The sequence below is a fragment of the Chiloscyllium plagiosum genome, unplaced genomic scaffold (assembly GCF_037043375.1).
Source record: "Chiloscyllium plagiosum isolate Xiang-an unplaced genomic scaffold, Cpla_swu_hap1 HiC_scaffold_18, whole genome shotgun sequence".
NCBI lineage: Eukaryota > Metazoa > Chordata > Chondrichthyes > Orectolobiformes > Hemiscylliidae > Chiloscyllium > Chiloscyllium plagiosum.
In genome coordinates, this window is record NW_028270156.1 from 78,332,005 (window position 1) to 78,356,989 (window position 24,985).

The following is a 24,985-nucleotide window of genomic DNA, read 5'->3' on the forward strand; positions in this document are numbered from 1 at the left end:
TCTGTCTGTATCCCAATCTTGAGTCAGACTGGTTTCCAAAGTGGAATTTATAAAATATTACATGGATTGAGTGCCTGCAGATTGTGCACTTTTTGATCAAAACAGAATGTGTGCTATTAGACTAGACTAGATTCCCTTTAGTATGGAAACAGGCCCTTCAGCCCAATAAGTCCACACTAACCCTTGGAAGAATAACCCACCTAGATCCATTCCCCTACTCTATATTTACCCCTGACCAATGCACCTAACACTATGGGCAATTTAGCATGGACAATTCACCTGACCTGCACAACTTTTGGATTGTAAAGGAAACTGGAACACCCGGAGGAAACCCACGGAGACACGGGGAGAATGTGCAAACTCCACACAGTCACCCAAGGCGGGAATCGAGCCCGGTTCCCTGGCACTGTGAGGCAACAGTGCTAACCACTGAACCACCATGCCACCCTGTATCTGCAAATATAATTCTGCAAATGCAAATTCACACACTTTTATGTGTGGGTGCATGCGTGAATGAGACAGCGTGTGTGTGTGTGTGCGCATGTGTGCTTGGTAAAGAGTGTGTGAGCTTAAACCTTATAGAGGTTTCTAAAGTCATGAGGGGCATGGATAGCATGATCAGCCAAGATATTTCCCCAGGGAAACCAAAAATAGAGGGCATGGGTTTAAGGTGAACGGGGAAAAATTTAAAACAGTCCTGAGGGGCAACTTTATTACGCAGAGGGTGGTGCGTGTATGGAACAAGCTGTCAGATGATGTGGTGGAGGCTGGTACAATTACAACATTTGAAAGGCATCTGGATGGGTATATGAATAGAAGAGAAACTTTTTCCCCGGGTGCAACAGAGTGTTACAAGGGGACATAAATTTAAGGTGAAGGGTGGAAGGTATAGGGGAGATGTCAGGGGTGGGTTCTTTACCCAGAGAGTGGTGGGGGCACGGAATGCGCTGCCTGTGGGAGTGGTAGAGTCAGAATCTTTGGTGACCTTTAAGCGGCAATTGGATAGGTACATGGATGGGTGCTTAAGCTAGGACAAATGTTCGGCACAACATCGTGGGCCAAAGGGCCTGTTCTGTGCTGTATTGTTCTATGTTCTAAGAGCTTTTGAGGGATGTAGGCCAAATGCTGGCAAATAGAACCAGATCAGTTTAGGATATCTGTGGAGACAGAAATATTGAAGTTGGGAAACTATTGCTACTCAAACGACACAGTCCCTACAATCAGTGATCAAAAGATTTCAGGTGTCAAGAGTTCATGTTTGTTAAAGTTGAGTTTATTTAAAACACAGCATATAAAACAAAACAAGTTCATTTTGCCTTTTCAAAGTAAAACTCTGCAGCTACAATGCTGCTAGAGTTTTTTCTCCTCACGTACAGCCTGGACAAGAGGAAAGTGCAGATCTATTTGGAATCTGACACATAATAATTCCGATATGAAGTGTTATTTCTGAAGCCAGTGTAACAACAGTTCAGTATTTTGCTAACGCACAGTTCCTACACAGTTGTAAATATGCAAACCTGTCAAAATGCAGCAAATGCACTAGACAATGTGCAAAACAGAAAAAAATGCAATTCCTGTGTTTAACAAAATGTTACTTAGAAAAGATAAATACAGTTCCAATAATGCCCTGCACATACTATTTTCTACTAATCTATTGTTTTGGCATTTGTCACTGTCATTGAACAATAGAGTCAGTGCAGTTTATAGCAAACAAGATTTGTCATCCTGTCATGTTGGTGCTTCACTACTGCACCCTTACTTCAGAGACATTACAAACAAAGTTAGCATTTATTGCCAATGCCAAATCCAAAATTAACCTCTTCCCAACTATCACTATGTGTTAGAGTTCTCACCTTGCATTGTTTCACATATTTATCCATTTTTATCCTAAAAGATATGTCTTTTTCTTTACTACTCCACAACAAATAAATTTCACACTTGTCAAAACTCATTTCAGAAAGGATCTTACCCTCACTCCTTCCCTTTGAAATGTTCTTATTATCTCAATCAAGAGATATCACTGTTCACAGGCACCATCAAAACCCTTTTTACCTCAAATTAGTTCTCCTCATCCCTTTGTGTTCTCGGATCTCAATCCCCTTCCCAAATACAGCTTGTTCTCCCACATCAGTCAGTGGATCCCTCCAGGCTTTAGCACCTATTCTGCAGAGTGCTCTAACTGTCTGGAACAGATTAACTCGGATATTCCTGTAAAGATTCATTGTGAGTTTGACTGGAATGCTGTATGTTCAGCTCTGCACTCAACTTGCTACTAAATTAATGGGGTAACTGAGTTTGAGTTGATGGGAAACCGAAAGAAATCTGCAACATGAATCAACAAGACCATGAATTACATTTACCATGTACAGGACTTTGAAGCTGGATGAAACATCACTCAGAAATCTCAAAACTACTTGGAGCTTCACCTAATTTAACACACTTTATCTCTCCCCCCCCCCCCCCACCTCCAAAAAACTCTATAATCTGGACTAGACTACACCCCTATAAATAAACAATTTGTTGTATTGGAAACTGGCACCAAAGGCACAGTGGATTGTGAAACAGAATAACTCAATTGCTTTGAACAGAACACAGATTCTGGGAAACAGTCCCCCTTTCCACTTTAACCAATGCAACCTCAGTAACAATGAAGCACAGGAAAGCTGGAAAAGTAAACATTTATTCAATTCTTTTAAGAAAGTTTTTTTTCCCTCAGTTTCTGTCTTAGAAATAAAAGAAGGTACATTAAGAAAAAACATAATTAATACTAAAGGAAAATAACTAGTTTCCACATAAAATCTGTTAAGTATTAGCATAACAGACCAAGTCCTGAAGTTGGCCCAATGAGTTGAAGTGGTCAGGTAATTAAAACTGTTCTGATAGTAGTTCACAAAGCCTCTTTGATACAGCTTCTTTACTAGCCCGCACAGTGAGACGATACATCTGAAAAGAAACACAAAGTTAGCTCAAAACTAACCAGCATCAGTTCAATCATCCCAGCATCAGCATCTGTTAACACCACGGTCATGCTATGCGACAGAACAGCTACCTGTGCTGTAGTATCTCTGTCCCCTTCTGAACTACAGTGTACCATCCCACATCTGTCAGAGTACACATCAAATCCAGACCAATACTCTCTACACTGGCCACCTTGTGTTAACTGCACCATTAGCAACTCCTAAAACTTTGAATCTACACAACGCAATTCAACTCATGAGCTATGCTGTTCTTGTGCTGAGGAGGCTGTAGTGATTGGCTGTGCAGGGGGTGTGGAATAGGAATCAGCTAAGGGCCACAGGTCAGGGTAAGAGATTTGGGTGAAATACTCAAAACCATCTCCTAATTCAAACTGAAAGCACTAAATATCCATTAGAAATATTAAAAAGAGACCTGTGAACTAGCAAGAGTGCTAAATAAAAATGTTCAAGACATGCCTCAATTTTGTTCCCTCCTGTCTCAGCTGCAGCAACCTTCTGGAGGTTAGTTGTGAAGTTTTAATTATGTACTTCACTTTAATTGTGCAGTTTCCACATTAACAACAGATATACAAGGAACATACATAGGCCATCCAGCTTATGTGCAGTACTCTACCACTAACACCCTGGAGATGGAACACCCCGAGGCCCTGTTTATTGTAATTGGTGACTTCAATCAAGCCAATCTAAGGAAAGTGTTGCCCAAGTACCACCAGAATATTACCTGCCCGGCCAGGGGTCCGAACATTTTAGACTACTGCTACACCACTGTGAAAGATGCCTACCGCTCCATCCCCTGTCCTCATTTCGGATACTCCGACCACAATGCCATGTTTCTTCTCCTGGCTTACAAGCAAAAGTTCAAGCAGGAGACTCCCTCCCGGATACAGGTGCAGTACTGGTCGGAGGATGCAAAGGATCAACTCTGATGCTGTCTGGAATAGGCCGATTGGATCATGTTCAAACAGTCCGCAGGTACCTTGATCGAGTACGCCATTACAGTCACAGGCTTTATTAGCAGATGAGTGAAGGACTGCATACCGAGGAAGTCAATCCGGGCGTTCCCCAACAGGAAACCCTGGTTGAATAAGGACATACAGAACCTGCTAAAAACCTGGTGTGAGGCCTTCAGATCTGGAGACCCACTCAAATATAAGGAATCCAAGTATGACCTTCGCAGTGCCATTAAGACAGCCAAGGACCAATACCAATCCAAACTCAAGACTCCAGACAGACACCCGGCGACTATGACAAGGACTGAATGACATCACAGGTTCTAAAGTGAGACAACGCAAGATAGCAGACGATGACACTTCCCTCCCAGATCGTCTCAACGCCTTCTACACTCGTTTTCAGCAGATTTTCGATGAAGAGGTAACACCTATTCCGATAAGTCCTGACGTATAGTCACTGCATCAGATGTCAGATCAGTTTTCCTTTGTGTGAATCCAAGGAAAGCAATAGGACCAGACGGAGTACCAGGCCGTGCATTCAGAGCATGCACAGATCAACTGGCACAGATCTTCTCGGACATCTTCAACCTCTCCCTGCAGCAGGCCACTGTCTCTACCTGTTTCAAGATGGCCAACATCATCTCTGTGCCTCATGCAGCATGTCTCAATGGCCCTAACTTCGGTGGTCATGAAGTGCTTTGAAAGGCTGGTTATGGCATTAATCAACTCCAGCCTCCCCAATACTCTTGACCCACTCCAATTTCCCTATCGGACCATGTCAGATGCCATATCACTCCTCCCTAGAAGATCTTGATACCAAGAACAGCTACTGAAGAATCCTACTCATTGATTACAGTTCAGCCTTCAACATTATTATCCACTTGAGACTGATTACTAAACTTGGTGATCTCAGACTAAGCCCCAATCTCTGCAACTGGATCCTCAGTTTCCTGACTCACATGCCACAATCAGTGAAGATTGGGGACGATATTTCATCCTCACTAACACTCACACTGGACCCCCCCCCCCCCCCGCCAGGGGTGCGTACTCAGCCCGCTACTGTACTCACTGTATACCCATGACTGCATTGCCAAATACCAGACTCATGCCATTTACAAGTTCGCTGATGACATCATCATAGTCAGTCAAAACTCAGATGGCGACAAAACAGACTACAGATGGGAGGTGGAAGACCTGGAAAAATGGTGCACTGAGAACAACCTAGCTCTCAAAACCAAGGAACTCATCACTGACTTTCGCCAGGATGTTACTCATGCCTCCCTCCACATTAACAGCACAGAAGTGGAATGAGTGGAGAGTGTCAAGCTCCTGACAGTGGTTGTCCACAGAAGCTTTCTTGGATTCTTCATGTGGACGCACTGGTTACAAGGGCCCAACAATGTCTCTTCTTTCTCAGGCAGCTGAGAAAATTTGGCATGGTGGTGAATACCCTTACCAACTTTTATAGGTGTGCCATTGAGAGCATCCTGTCTGGATGTATCACTACTTGGTATGGCAACTGTACCATTCAAGATCAGAGACAGTTACAGAGAGTGGTGAACTCAGCCCGAACAATCACAAAAGCCAACTTCCAATCTATAGAATCGATCTACCAGGCCCACTGTCAAGGAAATGCCGCTAACATTCTCAAAGATCCATCCCACCCTGGCAATGTTTTTCCACAATCTCTACCATCAGGGAGAAGGTACAGAAACCTGAACACATGCACCAGCCGGTTTCGAAACAGTTTCTACCCTACTGCTGTTAGAATACTGAATGGACTCACAAACTCTTAACATTCATCTGTACCTGTGCTTTTGTTTTTGCTGCTGTTTACCTATTATTTACTTATCTATGCTACTTAACTCTGTTATCTGCCTGTATTGCTCGCAAAACAAAGTTTTTCACTGTGCCTCAGTACACGTGACAATAAATTTAATTATTTGATAATGGATAAGATCAGGTATGATCTTTCACTTCAAACCTATCTCCTTCTCAACCATACTACTCCTGGATGTTGTCATTCCTTTATAATTCAAAGATCTGTCCAGTTCAGGCTTGAACATACTCACAGCTGAGCATCCATGACTTTCTGGGGCATACCGTTGCAAAGGTCCACAATTCTTTGGATGAGAAAAAAACTGTCACTGCCATCCTCTAGTCATTCCTTATTGAGAGGAAGTAAGTACTGGTTCAAAGCTCTCCATCGAGGGGAAACACTCTCCCTAGTTTAGTCCATCAGATCCCTGAGGAAGAGAAACATGGGAACACAAAACAGGAGCAGGAGTATGCCATCGATCTCACTCCGCTATACAACCTTATTGTGGCTGATCCTCTGTCTTAACACCATACTCTCACTCTCTCCCCAAGCCCCATGACACCTTCACTCTCTAGAAAGTCATCTAGTTATTTCTTAAACATATTCAGTGACCTGATTTCTACAGGTTTCTGTGATAGAGAATTCCACAGCTTCACCCACCTCTAAATGAAGACTCCTCATCTCAGTCCTATATTGTGAGACCACAACCCTTGTAATGTTAAATGTTCGATAAGGTCATCTCTCATTCCTTTAAATGCTAAGTTATATGTGTCCACTCCATTAAACTCTTCTCAGAGGCCAACCGCTCCAGAATGATCTTTCAGTGGTCTGCAGCATCACAGATGCCAGTCTTCAGCCAATTTGATTCACTCCACATGATATCAAGAAACAGTTGGAGGCATTGGATATTGCAATGGCTATGGACCCTGACACCATTCCACCATTAGTACTGAAGGCTTGTGCTCCAGAACTTGCTGCTCCCCTAGCCAAGCTGTTGCAACATTGGCATCTATCTGACTATGTAGAAAATTGCCCAGGTATGTCCTGTACATAAAAAAAAGGACAAATCCAACCCGGCCAATTATCACCCTATCAGTCTACTCTCAGTCTCAGTAAGGTGAAGTAAGGTGTTATCAAGCAGCACTTGCTCAGCAACAACCTGCTCAGTGATGCCTCATTTGGGTTTTCGCCAGGGCCACTCAGCTCTTGACCTCATTACAGCCTGGATCAGTGCAGCTCCAATAACAGTCAAGAAGATCAACATCTCCTAGGACAAAACAGCCACTTGATTAGCCCCACTTTGACCAGTTTCAATATTCACTCCCTTTCCCACCAGTACACAGTTAAAACTCTGTGCATTATCTACAAGATGCACAACTCATCAAGGATCTTCCAACAGCAGCTCCCAAATCAGAAATATTTACAACTTATAACAAGAGATCCCAAATATCCTAGCAATTCCCAGTGGGCTCAGGTTGATGGAATGATAACTGCCAAACCTGTCAAGCTGACTGTCTGTGTGCAGCAGGATCCTGGGGTACAGCTGCAAAAGGGAAAAACATTGGGACTGGCTCACTGGTCACATACTCCATCAATCAAGATGGTCACTCCCTGAAGCAGCCAATCCGACACACACCATCCCGATTGATAGGTTCATCAGCCAATCATTACAGCTGTTCTGTACCATCACAATCACAGAGCCATGAGAACCCCCGAAGCACTGACAATCCTCCTTTCAATCTCACTCACCATGTGGCCCAAACATTCTGTCAGAGGCTATAGGTGTCTGCTATACTCAGTGACCTCAACATGTAAATACAAATGCCCACCTCTGGTGACCGAGAAAGTGACACTCTGTTTTTCTCTCAAACAACATCATCAAGCACAGTGTACCAAATATAAATAAAATCTCTGCCCTTCTATTTCTCTCACCAAATTTGAAAAATTTACTTTTCCTCATCTTATACTGCAGTTTTTATTTTAGATTAGATTAGATTAGATTACTTACAGTGTGGAAACAGACCCTTCGGCCCAACAAGTCCACACCGACCCGCCGAAGCGCAACCCACCCATACCCCTACATTTACCCCTTATTACCTAACACTAAGGGAAATTTAGCATGGCCAATTCACCTAACCTGCACATCTTTGGACTGTGGGAGGAAACCGGAGCACCCGGAGGAAACCCACGCAGACACGGGGAGAACGTGCAAACTCCACACAGTCAGTCTCTCGAACAAATTGTTAAAAACTGGGTCTAGGATCATTGATACAGTCATTAGAACTAGATGACAATTTAACTATACATTTATCTTGATTGGTTCTGATTTTGATGCTGCTCAACAATTTAACTTTCCAGAGCATGAACTCTACTGGATACCAGCCTTTGAGTTATCGTACTCAATTTAAGATGATTATTTTGCTGACTCAAGTTCACATTCCAGCAACAACTACAGTGGCTTGCTGGCCAAGGTCCTGAAGGAAATTTTAACCATTTGGCCAAAGATTGGCTTGTTTTGATGTTGTGTTTCGGGTTGACCCAGAGAGCCTCTGATCAGGATATGTCCTGAGTGAGGGCATGCAATTGCCTTCATTCAAGCTCAGTCAGACTGGCAAGAGTGTCCACTTCCATCTGAATACCCTGCAACCCATACTACACTTACCACATTTTCCGATAAAACCAGTTGTGTCTATTAACTCTAATTGGGCTTCAGCTGGTAGGCATTTTTTGCATTGTTACATCATTAATTCCACATTCCAGTCTCTAAGCATTTCATTAAGGGTTAAATGAAAGTCACAGGGTTCTGCCAGTCATCTTAATCTAGTCAAAAATCCTGATTTGGATTCCCCTGGTTCTCAAATTAGAGTAAAAACAATAGCATCCTAGAATTTGAGGCAGTTTGATGGTTCTACTATTCCTTAACAATATTTGTCAATTCTTGAAAAGTTTTAGTATCTGGTGCCTCAGTGAATGTTAGGCTCCTAATAACTGGGAAAAAAAACTTTCTCCACAGGCTATCAGGAGAATTATTCATTGCTTTTATTCTGGCACAATATCATTTGCCCAGAAGAAATAATATGTTGTTTCCTCATACTGGGCAGACTCCTCGATGGAAGGGTCAAACAAGTTAAGCTTCCCAAACAAAGGCACGATATAGGAAATGCTTACTCCAAGTCAAAGATTGTAGTGAATAAAACCTTTGAGGATCAGGTAACCTTGTAGTGAATGGAACCTTTGAGGAGCAGGTAAGCATGCTGGAACGGGTAGAGATTGAGGAAGTTGGTGTGCTGAAGATTTTGACAAACATTAAGATTGACAAGTCGCCAGGGCCAGACCAGATTTATCCTCGGCTGCTTTGGGAAGCGAGAAATGTGATTGCTTCGCCGCTTGCGAAGTTCTTTGCATCCTCGCTCTCCACTGGAGTCGTAACTGAGGACTGGAGGGGGGCATATGTAATTCCTCTCTTCAAGAAAGGAAATAGGGAAATCCCTGGCAATTACAGACCAGTCAGTCTCATGTCTGTCACCTGCACGGTGTTAGAAAGGATTCTGAGGGATAGGATTTATGACCATCTGGAAGAGCATGGCTTGATTAAATGCAGTCAGCATGGCTTTGTGAGGGGCAGGTCATGCCTCACAAATCTTGAGTTCTTTGAGGATGTTACTAGACAAGTTGATGAGGGTCGAGCGGTGGATGCGCTGTATATGGACTTCGGCAAGGCATTTGATAAGGTTCCCCATGGTAGGCTCATTCAGAAGGTCAGGAGGAATGGGATACAGGGAAGTTTAGCTGTCTGGATACAGAATTGGCTGGTCGACAGAAGACAGCAAGTGGTAGTGGAAGGAAAGTATTCTGCCTGGAAGTCAGTGGTGAGTGGTGTTCCACAGGGTTCTGTTCTTGGGACTCTATTGTTTGTAATTTTTATTAATGACTTGGATAGGGAGATTGAAGGATAGGTTAGCAACTTTGCAGACGACACAAAGGTTGGAAGTGTTACTGACAGTATAGAGGACTGTTGTAGGCTGCAGCATGACATTGATAGGATGCAGAGATGGGCTGAGAGGTGGCAGATGGAGTTCAACCTGGATAAATGCGAACTGATGCATTTTGGAAGGTCGAACTTGAAAGTTGAGTACAGGATTAAAGACAGGATTCTTGGCAGTGTGGAGGAATCAGCGGGATCTTGGTGTGCAGGTACATAGATCCCTTAAAATTGCCAACCAAGTGGACAGGGTTATTAAGAAAGCTTATGGTGTTTTGGCTTTCATTAACAGGGGGATTGAGTTTAAGAGCCATGAAATCTTGTTGCAGCTCTATACAACTTTGGTTAGACCGCACTTCGAATACTGTGTCCAGTTCTGGTCGCCCTATTATAGGAAAGACGTGGATGCTTTGGAGAGGGTTCAGAGGAGGTTTACCAGGATGCTGCCTGGAATAGAGGATTCATCTTACGAAGAGAGGTTGACTGAGCTTTGACTTTTTTCATTGGAAAAAAGGAAGAGAGGGGACCTAATTGAGATGTACAAGATAATGAGAGGCATAGATAGAGTTGATAGCAAGAGACTTTTCCCAGGGCAGAAATTGTTAAAATGAGGGGTCATAGTTTTAAGCTGTTTGGCGGAAAGTATAGAGGGGATGTCAGAGGTGGGTTCTTTATGCAGAGATTTGTGGGAGCATGGAATGCGTTGCCAGCAGCAGTTGTGGAAGCAAGGTCATTGGGGATATTTAAGAGACTGCTGGACATGCATATGGTCACAGAAATTTGAGGGTTCATACATTAGGTTTACCTTTCATGAGGATCAATGGTGGGCACAACATCGTGGGCTGAAGGGCCTGTTCTGTGCTGTACTGTTCTATGTTCTATATCACACTGACACCCACATTTGGTGTGGGGTGTCTGGATGGGGTGCTGTTTGGAGGGTTGGTGTGGACTCGATGGGTCAAATGGCCTGCTTCCACACTGTAGGGATTCTATGATTCTCAGTACAATAAAATTTCCTTGATATGAGTAGGAAACATTAATATCTCAAAATGATTCCTTCTAATTTGCATATCAATTAAACATTTTACAAATAATTGCAACAGGGTTCTCCTGAACATTGGGAGAAATTGAGGAGAGATATATCAAGGCTGCCATCCAGTGGAAGAGATTTGTTCTGCTCCAGCTACGTAGTGTGAAAAACCCAGACTTGGGATATTACCAAAAAAAGAAAAATTTCATCAAAAGTGTGTGTGTGGCACTGACCAGAAGGTACACAAGCTCATAATAAGAAAGTTCAGTTGGCAGCAACAAGGTAATGATCAGAAGCTTCAGATAGTAAACTGGTGTCAATGATGGAAAGATCAATGGGCCAGGAAACACCTGAGGAGAGAATCGGACAGAACGGGTTCAACTCAGGTGCTTCTGTCAGAATTGGGAAGACAAGGGCAGTAACAACCCCCCACTCCCCAACAATGCTCACTCAACCCTCCCCCTCCTCTCGACAACACCTCACCTCCCCTCCGCTCCCCCCCGACGACGCTCACCCTTCACCCTCCTTGACACTGCTCACTCCCCAATAGCCCCTGCTGCCAACCATGTTCACTCCCCCTCAGGATGTTTTTCCCTGTTTTAATTATGCTGATGACAGATTAACTGTGTTCAGAAGAAAACTCACACCAGACCCAAAACATTAACTTTGTGTTTCTCTCCACAGATGCTACCAAACTTGCTGAGTTTCTCCAGCACTTTCTGTTTTTGTTTCAGAATTCCAGCATTGATTTTTTTTTCCCATTTTTATAATAGTCTGTCCACAAACCAATTGTGTTCTTTGTACCCCTGATTTTCATTTATTAGTTTGTTTTAGAGTTATCATCTTGATTCACTTGTTCATTCTCGTTAATTAATAAATGAGTTTTCTAACTCTCCCTCACACCCTCTTGTGGTACCCAGCCTAACTACATCCTTGTTCTGAAGCAATAGCAGCTCAGAAACTGCAGGACTCTGTACCCTCCAAATCCCATTTTCCAGCAGTGGGGCTTCGGATGAAGGTGTGCAGATTGTCATTCCCAATTTGTGTTTGGAAAGATGGGAGCACTGGGATATAGTGTGTGATTGACTGTGCAGTGTGGTATTAACTAGGGAAAGATCAACAGGGAAGCAACACTTAAAACAACTAAACTACAACGTATCGTTCATCATTTTCTTCTGCAGCTGTACAGGGCCCTGGTGAGTCCACACCTGGAGTACTGTGTGCAGTTCTGCTCTCCAAATTTGAGGAAAGACATTCTGGCTACTGAGGGAGTGTAGCGTAGGTTCATGAGGTCAATTCCTGGAATAGCGGGATTACCTTAAACTGAAAGATTGGAGCGAGTGGGCTTGTATACCCTTGAGTTTAGAAGACTGAGAGGGGATCTGATTGAGACATATAAGATTATTAAAGGATTGGACACGCTGGAGGCAGGAAACATGTTTCCGCTGATGGGTGAGTGCTGAACCAGAGGACACAGCTTAAAAATACGGGGTAGAGATGAGGAGAAACTTCTTCACCCAGAGAGTGGTGGCTATGTGGGAATGCTCTGCCCCAGAGGGCAGCGGAGATCCAGTCTCTGAATTAATTTAAGAAAGAGTTGGATAGAGCTCTCAAGCATTGTGGAATCAAGGGTTATGGAGATAAGGCAGGAACAGGATACCGCTTAAGCCATGATCATATTGAATGGTGGTGCAGGCTCAAAGGGCAGAATGGCCTACTCCTGCACCTATTGTCTATTGTCATTCCCATGTTAAAGTGACCACTTGCGGTGAACCTGTAATCAGGAGTTGTCTCTAGTTCATGTACAAAGACAGGGATTTGAAGGTGGGAGGGGGGAGGGGTGTTGAGGGGCTGAAAGGAACAGGGTGTACAAAGAGTACAAAATAATAGAGGCAGCATTGGAAAATGGCAATTGCTGCTCATTGACACAACGAACATTCGGTGCGAATCCTCCTTTCACTTCCCACTTCAAGTAGACACTGAGGGAAACTTACAATTTACTTAACCAACAGCAGTATAATTATGTGGGAAATAAAGGTTACTATGAAGAGAGACTGACACACCAAGACTCGTTCTGAGCTGACAGTGTTACCGTTTCTTCCTGAACACATACCTCAGCCTGAGTGTTGGGCTCCAAGCGAAGTAAACATCCAACCTGGATGTTCCTTGTGTGAATAATTCCAGTGCCCACAAAATTCGCCAGATTGGGATCCACCCCATTCAGAAGTACAACACCAAATCCCAATAGCTGCAAGATGAGAAGTAAAATAGTCTGACATTAGTCGAACATGGGCTCAAATTGAAAATATCACTAGCCGATCAAATCGAACAACCACAATCATCTGAATGTAGACTGCTCTTCCACAACACTAGATGCTCCCATTCAGGTGCTTTAAAGAAAACAATGAATAAAAACATATAACTCGAGGCCCAGATGAACCATACAAGTGATCTCTGGGCTGCTGTCATGGACATTTCTTAAGAATGAGGAAATTATCCCTGCACTAAGTATTCTGGTCTATTCAATTCTAGACTTCTAAAATGTTAATCTAGGATCTTCCCTCTCAAGATTAATCAGTAGACTATAGCCCATGAAAATACAACGACTGAGAGGTTACTCTGTTCGAGTTTCTGATGGTAGACCATACATATAGATTCGACACAACCAGAAGGCAGTGAAGTATTTTTGCAGTTCCTCAGAAAGAGAATAGTGGAAATGGGTCAATCAATTTGCAAGTTCCCAAACACAGTAATGTAATAATGAGCTCATCTGTTTTTCTGACATTGACTGAAAGATGAATATAGGTCATTATGCTAGAAGGAAATCCTTTGTTCTTTGAAAGTGTTGCAGGATCCATTGTGTTTGTCTGAGGGAGGAGATGGGACCTTGTACCTCGGACAATGCAATGCTAGAGTCTCAGCCTAGATTTCTATCTTCAAGTCTCTGGAGTGGGACTTGAACCCACAACCTTCTGACTCAATAGTAACCATGCACTCACTGACAGCTGTGAAGAGAGATCAGTGTGTAGTATAAATGAAGGAAATCAAGTCGTTGAATACCGGTTATGATGGTGAAGCATGCACAAGATCTGCGAAAGATGGTTATATATTTACTAGAGATTACAGCAACATTTTGCAGTGTTATCTTAACTGGCTCTCATTTACATGTATTTCCATGTTAGTTTTAAATGTCATAATAGAATTTAACAGATGAATAAAGATCAGAAACAATAAACATTAACACAGTTGAATTACAACAACAAAGAGTTCACAGTTTGTTAACATAGAAGTCAAATGCAAACACACGTTTACAGTGGCAGCACCACTGCAAGTTATTTTTATTCATTCAAGGGACGTGGGTGTCACTGGCTGGACTGCATTTATTTCCCATTCCTAGTTGCCCTTGAGAAGGGGATGGTGAGCTGCCTTCTTGAACTGCTGCAGTCCCCGTGCTGTAGGTAGATCCATAATACTATAAAAGAAAGGAATTCCAGGATTTTGACCCATCAACAGGGAAGGTATTATTCCAAATCGGGATGGTGAGTAGCTCAAGGGGAACTTGCAGGTAGTGATGTTCCCGTGTATCTAGTGCCAAAGTACTGACTTTCTGATGGTGCAGCACTCCCTCAACATTGTCCTTCTGACAGTGTGGCACTCCCTCAGTACTGATCCTCCAACAGTGAAACACTCCCTCAGTACTGACCCTCTGACAGTGTAGCGCTCCCTCAGTACTGACCCTCCGACAGTGTAGAGCTCCCTCAGTACTGACTGTCCGATATTGCAGCACTCCCTCAGTGCTGACTCTCAGATGGTGTTGCATTCTCTCAGTACTGACTCTTAGAAGTCCAAGCCGACACTGTCTGCTGTGGCTTAGGGCCTGAAACCACAGTACTTGATTCAGATATTGTTGTGCAGAGGCCAATGTTCCAATCTGGAGACAAGGTTCAGTGTTTTTAAATTTGTACAATTTAATTTTTACCTTTGCTTTAGTCATGTCTGGATCCATTGGATACTTTGCTTTAAATATCTGCTGAACTTCCTGCTGCGGACTAGAGGATCAGAGAGAAAACACTTTGTGAATAAAACTGCAGGAGAATGAGAACTCTGAGAATCTACACAATGTTTACATTGTAATTCTTCCTGCTCAGAGAACAGTGAAGAAACAGTATTTAACAGTGAAACATAAACCCAACTATCTATGTTGGGAGGCTTCTGAAAATGTGATAGACTGTCAGATTGCTGGTCAAGTATTGATAAAACACAAGAGAAATATCTCAAGGTTCACCTAGCATTAGGAGATGAAATGAGGGGTTCGGAGTGCAGTGGAGGGTACAGTGCCATGAGGAGGGGGCTCAGGGTGAATCTGCTGAAGTAAAGATGAGGGAACCAGGGCTGAAACCAACTGCTTGGGAATTTCAAACCTGGAGAATGATGAGCTTTCCATAGCTGTGCTGTAGTCCTGGGCAATTGTAGTCTTGGGCAATCCCCAGACAGAGATATCAGACAGACTCTCAGGACAGGATGGAGAATTGGTACTGACCTTCCTACAGTGGGGCATTCCGTCAGTACTGACCCTCTAACAGTCAGTGCTGCAGCATCTCCAGCACCCATCGCTCCACTCACTCCTGGCAAAAGTAGCGTTAATGCAGCACTGATCATTCTTCAACTGGGAGTTGAGACAGTTTGGCATTATTATTATGCCATGGAGGAATTTTTGTTTTAATTTCTAGGATGTGGAAGATGCTGGCCCATTTATTTCCCATCCCTATTACCCTGTAAAAAATGATGAGCTGCCTTCTTGAATCACTGCTTTAGGTACATCTACAATGCTGTTAGGAATACATCAACCCCTTCTTCCCTGGAATCAGTCTAGTACATCTCTTTTGTACTGCACCCAATGCTTCCTTAAATACTGTAAACTGTTCTCCAGAACCGTGATGGATGTTTACCTTTTTGATCAGATATCTGCCTGGGTACTAGGCTGAATATAGTAAGTTGTTATGTCATTTTCACCTGTTTAGTTGTTTCCATCGTTGAAAGAAGTCCTCAGACGACATTTCTGTGGGCTGGAGAAACTTGTTCACTGTGATAGGCAGCTTAACAGAGATGTTCTGCAGCACACCATCATGTCTGTATGAAAGAAAACCACAAGAGGAGGACGAGAGGATAAGCAGAGCAAGCCTTTCCCCACTCCAAAGTCTGCATAGTTGCTTTGACCAAAGGTTTCTACCTGAACTGGATCTTAAGGATTGGCACCTCGACAAAGTCGGAGATACACTCAATGTTTAACATCTGCTGAATCTGGGCACCTCCTTCAAGTGTGGAGTTGACAGGCTTGAGTTGAATATTCAGTTGTAGAAGATAGTTAAAGAAATAATTATACACAAAGGGACTCATGTATGAAATATATAGAGAGCCATTACATAAAGACATATACACAGTCATTCAGCCACGGGACAGGTTAAAACAAACTTCAGTGAACTATTAGGATACAGTGAGAACAAAGTGACCATTCAACATTGTTGCTTCACCTCTCAGCCCAGCATTTCCCTTCCCACAGCCTCAAAATAATTGCCTCTGTTGTGATGAGAGGAGCAGGCTGCATTCAGCACTCACTCTTAAGGCCTGTTTCACTTTCAAGGACATGTACAGTACTTGGTTTTGACTTTAGTGGGGCCTTAAAGATTGACTTGCTTTGGACTTTAGCTTGTCCAGTCTATCATCATTCTCACCCATTTTAGAAGCCACAATTTGTCCAAATGATTTGTGGATTTGGTTTATCAAGCAGCACTAGGATCTGGTCACACTGAAATGTCACTGACATTTAAACTAAAAGGTAAATCAATTCACTTTGAAACAAATCTTAGGACTAGCACAGAACATTTGATATTATAAAACTTGTAAACATCAGAAGTGCAGCTCAGATCCAAACCAAGTGCAAGGTCTAAGAGGACTGGTAGTTTTGCTGGATGTTGATCTTAGCTCAAGAACTCAGTGCATTCGAAGTACAATTCAGTCTCATCTCCTTTCTATTAAACTGGAACTGAAAGTTGACTAAAAGTCACCATTAACTCTCTTCTTCTTGACGAGAACACGAGCATGGATCTGTGCCCTGTCAGTCCCAGAAAGTGATGGATTCTGAAGATTTGCCTCTGCAGAGGTGTTTGGAGTTTACAATGATGTTGTCAACTTCCCAGTGTGAGGAGATGTAAAAATCAGCTTTGCCTCAGAGGTTAATAACAATGACCGAAGTAATTTTTAGCCGGTAATCTGACAGCAGGTACCTGAGTCTGATAGAAGGCTGTAAGCCTGAGACCAGGGCTATGTTAAATACACAGCTCAGGGCTGTATTGAAGAAGGCCAGCAATGTCAGAGCTCTCTCTGTTCACACAATGGCAAGTTGGAGTTTAAAAATTCCACATCATTCCCTGAATAAGGGATTTCCAACTAAGATTCCTCCCACAAACAAATCCAGTCAGAGATAAAAATAACAGGTCCTGAATCTGACTCATCGCAGGTGCACTGTATGAATACGAATGAAAAATCAAACGTGCTGTTTATAAAAATGTATCCACTTTCCAGTGTTTAAAAGGTGGACTTCTGTAACAAATCACTGATGTGCACAAAATACTTTCATCAGATTCAAACTTCATAATTATTTCTTTAGATTGCATCAGTGTTGAGACCTTGATTATTTTTATGGTTCTCATATTTGGTTAGGAGGGTTGAAGTTGAATGTTGACATTGGAGTAGCATATTGTTTTGGAAAGGAAAACAAAGCAAATTAAATGATGTTTGGTTATGGAATTGGCCTGGAGAGATAAAGGCAGGTTAATTGCTGCTCCCAGAACACTACAGACATTTTGGCTTCGAGAAGTTATGTTCAAGGACTGGACACTGTTTGGATGTTGACTGGAATAGTGTGAGGCAGCCAATCAGAGAGAAGGTTGAAATAGAAAGTGGGTGTATGCGTGAGGGATGTCTCCATCTGTGTATGTGAGGGGTATTTCTATGTATGCCTGAGGTTTACCCGGGTTCAGTTCCTGCCTCAGGCGACTGACTGTGTGGAGTTTGCACGTTCTCCCCGTGTCTGCGTGGGTTTCCTCCGGGTGCTCCGGTTTCCTCCCACCATCTAAAGATGTGCAGGGTCAGGTGAATTGGCCATACTAAATTGCCCGTAGTGTTAGGTAAGGGGTAAATGTAGGGGTATGGGTGGGTTTCGCTTCGGCGGGTCGGTGTGGACTTGTTGGGCCGAAGGGCCTGTTTCCACACTGTAATCTAATCTAAAATCTAAATGATTCTGGTTGTCTCTATGTGTGGGTGAGGGGTGTCTTCATGTGTGTGAAGGGAGGCCGTGCGTGTGTGTATGTGTGTGAAGGGAGTCTCTATGGATGTCAGGTGTGGGTGTGTGTATGCAAAGGGTGTGTGTGAGGGGTGTTGCCATGTGTGTTCGTGAGGGGTGTTCAAGTGAGGGGTGTCTCCCTCCTGTGTATGAGAGTGAGGGGTGCCTCTGTATGCCAGAATGAGGGATGTCTGTGTGTGAGGCGTGTCTATATGTGTGTACGTGAGGGGTGTCTCTGTGCATGTGTGTGAGAGAAGGGGAGTCTCTGTGGATGTCATGGGTGTGTGTGTGTGTTATCACCACGTGTGTGAGGGGAGTCTCCATGTGTGAGTGAGGAGTGCCTCTGTATGTGAGAATGAGGGGTGTCTGTATGTGTGTGTGAGGCGTATATATATATATATGTGTGTGTGAGGGGTGTCTCAGTGTATTTGAGGGATGTCTCTTTACTTGTGAGGGGTGATTCTTTGTGTTCGAGGTGAGTCTGTGTGTGTGTGCGTGAGGGGTCTCTATATGTATGTGTGAGGGGTGTCTCTGTGTGAGGGGTATCTATGCATGTGTAAGGGGTGTCTCTGTGTATTAGAGGTGTGTGTGTGTGTGTGTATGTGTGTGTGAGAGGGGTGTCTCTACGTGTGTGAGGGGTGTCTCTGCGTGTGTGAGTGGTGTCTCCGTATGCGTGAGGGATGTCTCTGTGTATTAGAGGTGTGTGTGTGTGTGTGAGTGGTGTCTCCGTGTCTTAGAGGTGTGTGTGTATGTGTGAGAGGGATGTCTCTGCGTCTGTGAGGGGTGTCTGTGTGTGTGAGTGGTGTCTCCGTATGGGTGAGGGATGTCTCTGTGTATTAGAGGTGTGTGTCTGTGTGAGGGATGTCTGTGTGTGTGTGAGTGGTGTCTCCGAGTATTAGAGGTGTGTGTGTATGTGTGAGAGGGGTGTCTCTGTGTCTGTGAGGGTTTCTCTGCATCTGTGAGGGTGTCTCTGCGTCTGTGAGAGGTGTCTGTGTGTGAGGGGTGTCTCCGTGTGCGTGAGGGATGTCTCTGTGTATTAGAGGTGTGTGTGTATGTGTGAGAGGGATGTCTCTTTGTCTGTGAGGGTTTCTCTGCATCTGTGAGGGTGTCTCTGCGTCTGGGAGAGGTGTCTGTGTGTGAGGAGTGTCTCAGTGTGCGTGAGGGATGTCTCTGTGTATTAGAGGTGTGTGTGTATGTGTGTGAGAGGGGTGTCTGTGTGTGTGTGAGTGGTGTCTCTGTGTGCGTGAGGGATATCCCTGGGTATCATAGGTAGTGTGAGGGGTGTCTCCACGTGTGTGAGGGATGTCTCTTTGTGCATCTATCTGGGTCTTGGCCTTCACTTTACTTCCTGTCCATATAGCTCTATTGGCCAGCTCCCACATCTTTATCATATCCCCTCCTCGATGGCCATTCTGTCCTCAATGACCACCCTCTTCTCCCTCCAGGAAATTGGTGTCTCTATCATACCTGTATCCCTGGGGTGGTGCCTGCTGAGTCTCACTGACACATAGAGACTGTTCACTGAAACAGTCTGTCCTTCAGATCAGAAAGTGAAATGTAGAAACACTTCAGCAGGATCGAAAGTCAGACACAAGAATCCACCCGGCAGTTGCCTCAAGTCAGGAAGGGACAAATGTATACACAGCTCTTCTTGTTTGACTGTTGGTGTGTAAGTGGGGGATTGGTAAAAAATTGTGAGCACACATTTTGTGCAGAGAAAGAAGAAAAGCCATAATGATTCATATTTCCCAACGGCACCCCGGCTACCATTCACCTTCATTCACTTCCATTCACCAGGGATCTAGGCAAAAACCAGCAATCACAGCAGCTTCAGGTAATCGACAGCCAACAAGTTGAAAAGCTGCTGTCTGCTTACCGAATTGGAGAGGACTGTATCGGCTGGCTCACAAGTCAACGTTCGCTTTCAAACAAATCTTTTCACATTAAGGATATTGGCTGAAAGATTTCCCGGGTAGATAATCACTGAGGTAAAAGCGACAAATTTGATCAAAGTCTTGTTACCATAAAAAATGTACATCCGACCTGCAGGTAGAGAGAGAACCTGGGTTAGCAGATACACACCACTCAACCATCTCCATTCAACAACTTATTACGAGATTGCCATATTCTTCATCCTGTGTCCCTAGGTTCAACCCCATTTTCAAAATGTTCATTTCCATAATCATAAATAATTCCAGATAGCTCCATAAAAGCTACGATGAAGGAGATCAGAATTCCAGAAAGTGCTTCACTTGTGAAAACGGACTCTAATTTAATATCTGCTCATGTTCATTAACTGCAAAGCAGAACACAGTATAGGGGACACATTGATAAGGCAATAAAATGTGTTCTACCTGAATAATCAGAACTTCTTAACTTTTTTCTACTGCTGACTGTGTCCCCTCTGGTCTGAAAGGTGCTGGGGTGGCAGGGAGAGTTCTATGAACACAAATGGACTCCAATCTCAGACAGTGACAGCCGGCAAGCTGCTGAATGGTTAGGGCATTACAGGCAGACCTGAGCTGGCTATGTCGCTCTCTTAATACACTCCCAGCAGCAGGGAAGCAAACTCGATGGATTGGCAATGGGAAGCCCGTTCACAACACAGCCAGACTGAATCCTGTGCAGCTACCCACCGGCTAAAGCAGCCTGAACATGAAAGAGAATCTCAAATTAAATATTCTATCCCAAACATTAGAAAGTCAGGCAGACAGCAAGCAAGAGGGAGAGAGTGCAACCATGTGTTCAAAAGGGAACAGAACAGCCCTCAGAGCAGGAATGGTGTCAGAAAAATGCCTTGAATGTGGTGGACTCTGGATAATTCGTGATGGGGAACAGCCAGCATCGCGTACATCCCCAAAAAATATACCCGAGTCACTCTGAGATGAGCTATCAATGTCGAAATGAGTAAGACTGGCATAAGTGCCTTTGAGACCTGCTCTCACTGCTTCAGAAGGCCATCAACCAGAGGGTGCAAACAGCAGTGAACTGGGATCACCATTGGCTCATTCATGTTCCCTACTTAAACATCAGATCTATCAACAACGGCATTGTTGCAATGTCAAATAATTCTGGGAACTACTGGCGATGTATGGCAGGCTTATCGAGCTGACAAGCAGCATTTCTGGCAGCTCCTCAGCTTCTAATCTTAGGGCCACAAAACACTTCACCAAATCTCTTCTCTTCAAATCTTGATGCAACTGCTCTGTCATTCCAGTCTATCTCTAGTCAATGCTTCAATCAGATTCAAATCCAACAGGAAAACTGGACAAAGCAGGGAAATTGCACACCAGACCCAAGCGTCAATGAGAAGGTGGGGCGGTAAGGGGGAATGGAGGGGGAGAGAGATACAGACAAAATAACAAAAATTTACCCAAATTCTGTCTAAATTCAGATTTCACGCCAATCTGCAAAAGCTGGTTCTCAAATAAGATGCCATTATTTTTGCAAATGAACCTGGAAGAGAAAAAAAAGATATGAGTGAGAAACAGACTGCAAACAAAAGAGTCTAAATTAGAGTGGTGCTGGAAAAACACAGCAGGTCAGGCAGCATCCGAGGAGCAGGAATATCGACGTTTCAGGCAAAAACCCTTTATCAGGAATGAAAGGCTTTTCCCTGAAACGTCAATTTTCCTGCTCCTCGGATGCTGCCTGACCTGCTGTGCTTTTCCGGCGCCACTCTAATCTAGACTCTGATTTCCAGCATCTGCAGTCCTCCCTTTTGCCTTGCAAATAAAAGAGAATGAGCAAGTGAAAGTGTGAGTGAGACAGCAAGCAAAGGGCAGTGAAAAAGAGAGAATAAAGTGAAAGAAGTTGAGCAAGACAGAGAATAGAGGTGAAGGTGAGCAAGAGAGAATAAGATAAAGTGAGAGGGAAAGAACAAGTGAAGAGTAAAATTTGATTGGATTTATTGTAGTCAAGTGTACTTAAGTACAATGAAAAGCTTTGTTTATGATCAGTACAGGCAGATTATAGTAAGCGAGGACATTCAGATCATTGGGTGCTTAGGGCAACGCATACTGGTGACACTGCACAGGAGGTGAACAGACCAAGATCAACATTAACAAGATCAAGATTATTTGAAGTTAAAGAGTCCCATTCATCAGTCTAATAACAGCACAGAAGAAGCTGTTCTTGAATCTGTTGGTGCTTGTGTTCAAGCTTCTGTATCTTCTGCCTGATGGAAGAGGTTGTAGGAGAGCATTACCAGAACGGGGTGGGTCTTTGATGATGTTGGTAGCCTTTCTGCGGCAACATGAAGTGTAAATGGAGTCCAAAGATGGCAGGTTGGCTTCCATGATGGTCTGGGCTATGCACACAACCTTCTGAAATTTCTTATGGTATCGACCACACCGGTGTGCACCCAGATAGCATGCTTTCTAAGTGGAAGAGTTGGAGCAAAGGAGAATAAGTGAAGAGGTAGAGCAAGAGAGAACTGAGTGAGCACAAGAGATAGCAAATAAGAGAGAGAGAGAAGAGAGAATACGAGAGAAAACGTGAGCAAGACAATAAGATAGAGAGCATGAGTCAGAAGGAATAAATGGAAGAGTCAGAGTTAGTGATAATAAGTGTAAGATGAGTGAGGGAGAATAAGTGAAAGAGAGTGAGTGATGGAGAATTAGTGAAAAAGGGTAAGCGAGGGAGAATTAGTGAAAGAGGGTGAGCGAGGGAGAATAAGTGAAAGAGGGTGAGCGAGGGAGAATAAGTGGAAGAGGGTGAGCGAGAGAACTGATCTGGGAGAAGAAAGAGAATTTTCTAGGGTGTGGGGTTATGTAAACTATTTGGGGCCTGAATGTGAGAATAAATGATATGCATGATGAAGTCATGCTCCTACAGCATGTTAAGTGATTTGCTGCATTAACTTGGGAAACATAGCTCAGTCTTTGTCAAATTTAAACCACACAATTTACAGACAGTAAAAGGTGAGAAAAATAAAGGAGTTCGATCTGTCTCTTTTCATTGTCTGTAGCATCAGGAGCCTCAATACACAGGAAAAATGACTCAAATGTGCATTTGCCATAGAATCATAGAATTTTACAATACAGAAAGAAGCCATTCGACCATAGTGTCTGTACTGGCTCCTAAATAAGCTACCGAGCTAGTCCTGTTCTATGGTCCTATCTCTGCAGCCCTCTAACTTCTTCACTTCAAATATATATCCAGCTCTTTTTTGAAACCTCCTATGGAATCCACCACCTGTCAGGCAAATTATCAGCAAATTTTCCAATCCAGCTTCGCAGTAGGTCATTCGATTATCGTGTACAGTACCTTCCAAAACTGGCAATCTGCGAGATCACCCCAGAGTTCACATTTGAGAACACATCCAACAATAAACTGCCTCGAGATGGATGTGTGGGGTCTGGGTTCTCCAAATGGACTGATCCAAGACCCAGAAGATCAGTCGATGGGGATGTGGTTGGCTGTAAAAGAAACAAGTATCACAACGCAGTCTTACTAAAATTACTTCTGTATGAGCGTGAGAGACTACACAGGGTTTTAAGAATTACAAAACAGCTCAATATATGGCTCAAGTGAATTCATCAGCTTCAAAGCTTACACGTGTTGTCAAATAGTGTCATGTTTCCTCGAACATCCATCTCATCCCTATCAACAGCAAATGGAGCTCAACGTTCACTTCTCAACTTCCTAACTTCTTCAATACTGTTCAAGATGTCAACTCAAGGCCAGGTTTGGGATTCAGGACTCAAGAGACAGGAGTGTTTCCAATTGAAAGCCAGCAGCTCATTTTATCTTTTAAACACAGCTAGTGCAAAACAAACATCACAGGTCTGAACAACACTACTACACCAACAATGATTGCACTGGTACACCTTGAAAATAGCCTCAAATAGGTATTGCAGCGGGAGAAACTTGTGTCCAAATAGGATCACAAATCGGCAGCAGAACCATAATGGAAGAATGCACTGTTGTTAAAAGGCAACTGGTTTGGGACAATTGAAGTCCTTCCCAATGACAGGCAAAGGTAGGGCAAACAAATCCAACGTTCACTGGATGACAAAGGTGAAAGAAATAAATATGAAAAAAGAATGACAGGCATTAGGTAGAAAATACAACTGAAAACTAAGGTGAATATAGAATATTCAGAGAGGAGGTGAGAAAGCAAGTAAGAGAAGCAAAAAGGGAGCATCAAAAGAAACTGGCAGCTAAACATAAATGGGAGCCCCAAAATCTATGTACAAATATGTACATAAATATTACATAAGTTGTAAAAGCAGGTGTGGGGCTGAATCAAGAAAATTAGACATAGAAGCACAGCTGGAGTATTAAGTGAATATTTTTCATCTGTCTTTACCAAGGAAGACGATGCTGCCAAAATTCTAGTGAAAGAAGAAGTAATTGAGACACTGGAAAGAGTAAAAATTAATAAAGACAGCTGTTAGAAAGGTTGGCTAAAATAGAGTTGATTAGTTACTAGGACAGGATCAAAATTACTAGTATCGAGAATACTAAAGGAAGTAATAGTGAAAATTGCATAGAAGCTGAATGAATAAGTTCGCCTTATTGTACGTATACTCAATGAAAACAGTGAAGAATTTATATGTCGCCACTGACAGTGCCACCTTAGGTTACAAGACCTCAGAAAATAGAAAAATAAAATGTCTAGCATTGCAAAAATCAAAGTCTAGAACAGTAATCTTCCAACCCAGGCGAACGTGAGGATTGTGGATGCAAGAGATTAGAGTCGAAAGTGTGATGCTGGAAAAGCGCAGCAGGTCAGGCAGCATCCGAGAAGCAGGAGAATCGATGTTTCAGGTAAAAGCCCTTCATCAGGAATGAGGCTGCGAGCCTAGGGGATTGAGGGATAAATGGGAGGGGGATGGGGCTGGGGGGGAAGGTAGCTGCGAGTGCGAGAGATGGATGAA

At 43.4% G+C, this 24,985-nt stretch overlaps 1 protein-coding gene across 7 annotated transcripts in view; it reads right to left on the reverse strand.

The window, feature by feature from the left end:
• Positions 1-1,257: 1,257 nt before the first annotated feature.
• LOC122557988 (AP-2 complex subunit alpha-2-like) overlaps positions 1,258-24,985 on the reverse strand; it is a 102,998-nt gene continuing 79,270 nt past the window's right edge. For 4 of the 7 annotated variants that reach the window (XM_087996812.1, XM_087996809.1, XM_087996808.1 and 1 more), the window contains 6 exons: positions 23,370-23,521; positions 21,475-21,557; positions 20,054-20,144; positions 15,990-16,112; positions 15,773-15,889; positions 13,850-14,808 (listed from right to left, as the gene is read on the reverse strand). In XM_087996812.1, coding sequence (XP_087852938.1) covers positions 14,232-14,808; positions 15,773-15,889; positions 15,990-16,112; positions 20,054-20,144; positions 21,475-21,557; positions 23,370-23,521 — 1,143 coding nt within the window. In that variant the 3' untranslated portion in view covers positions 13,850-14,231. Of the gene's footprint in view, positions 2,944-10,992; positions 11,110-12,872; positions 13,008-13,849; positions 14,809-15,772; positions 15,890-15,989; positions 16,113-20,053; positions 20,145-21,474; positions 21,558-23,369; positions 23,522-24,985 lie in introns of those variants that run through there. The other 3 variants (XM_087996813.1, XM_087996811.1, XM_087996810.1) reach the window with 2 other exon arrangements.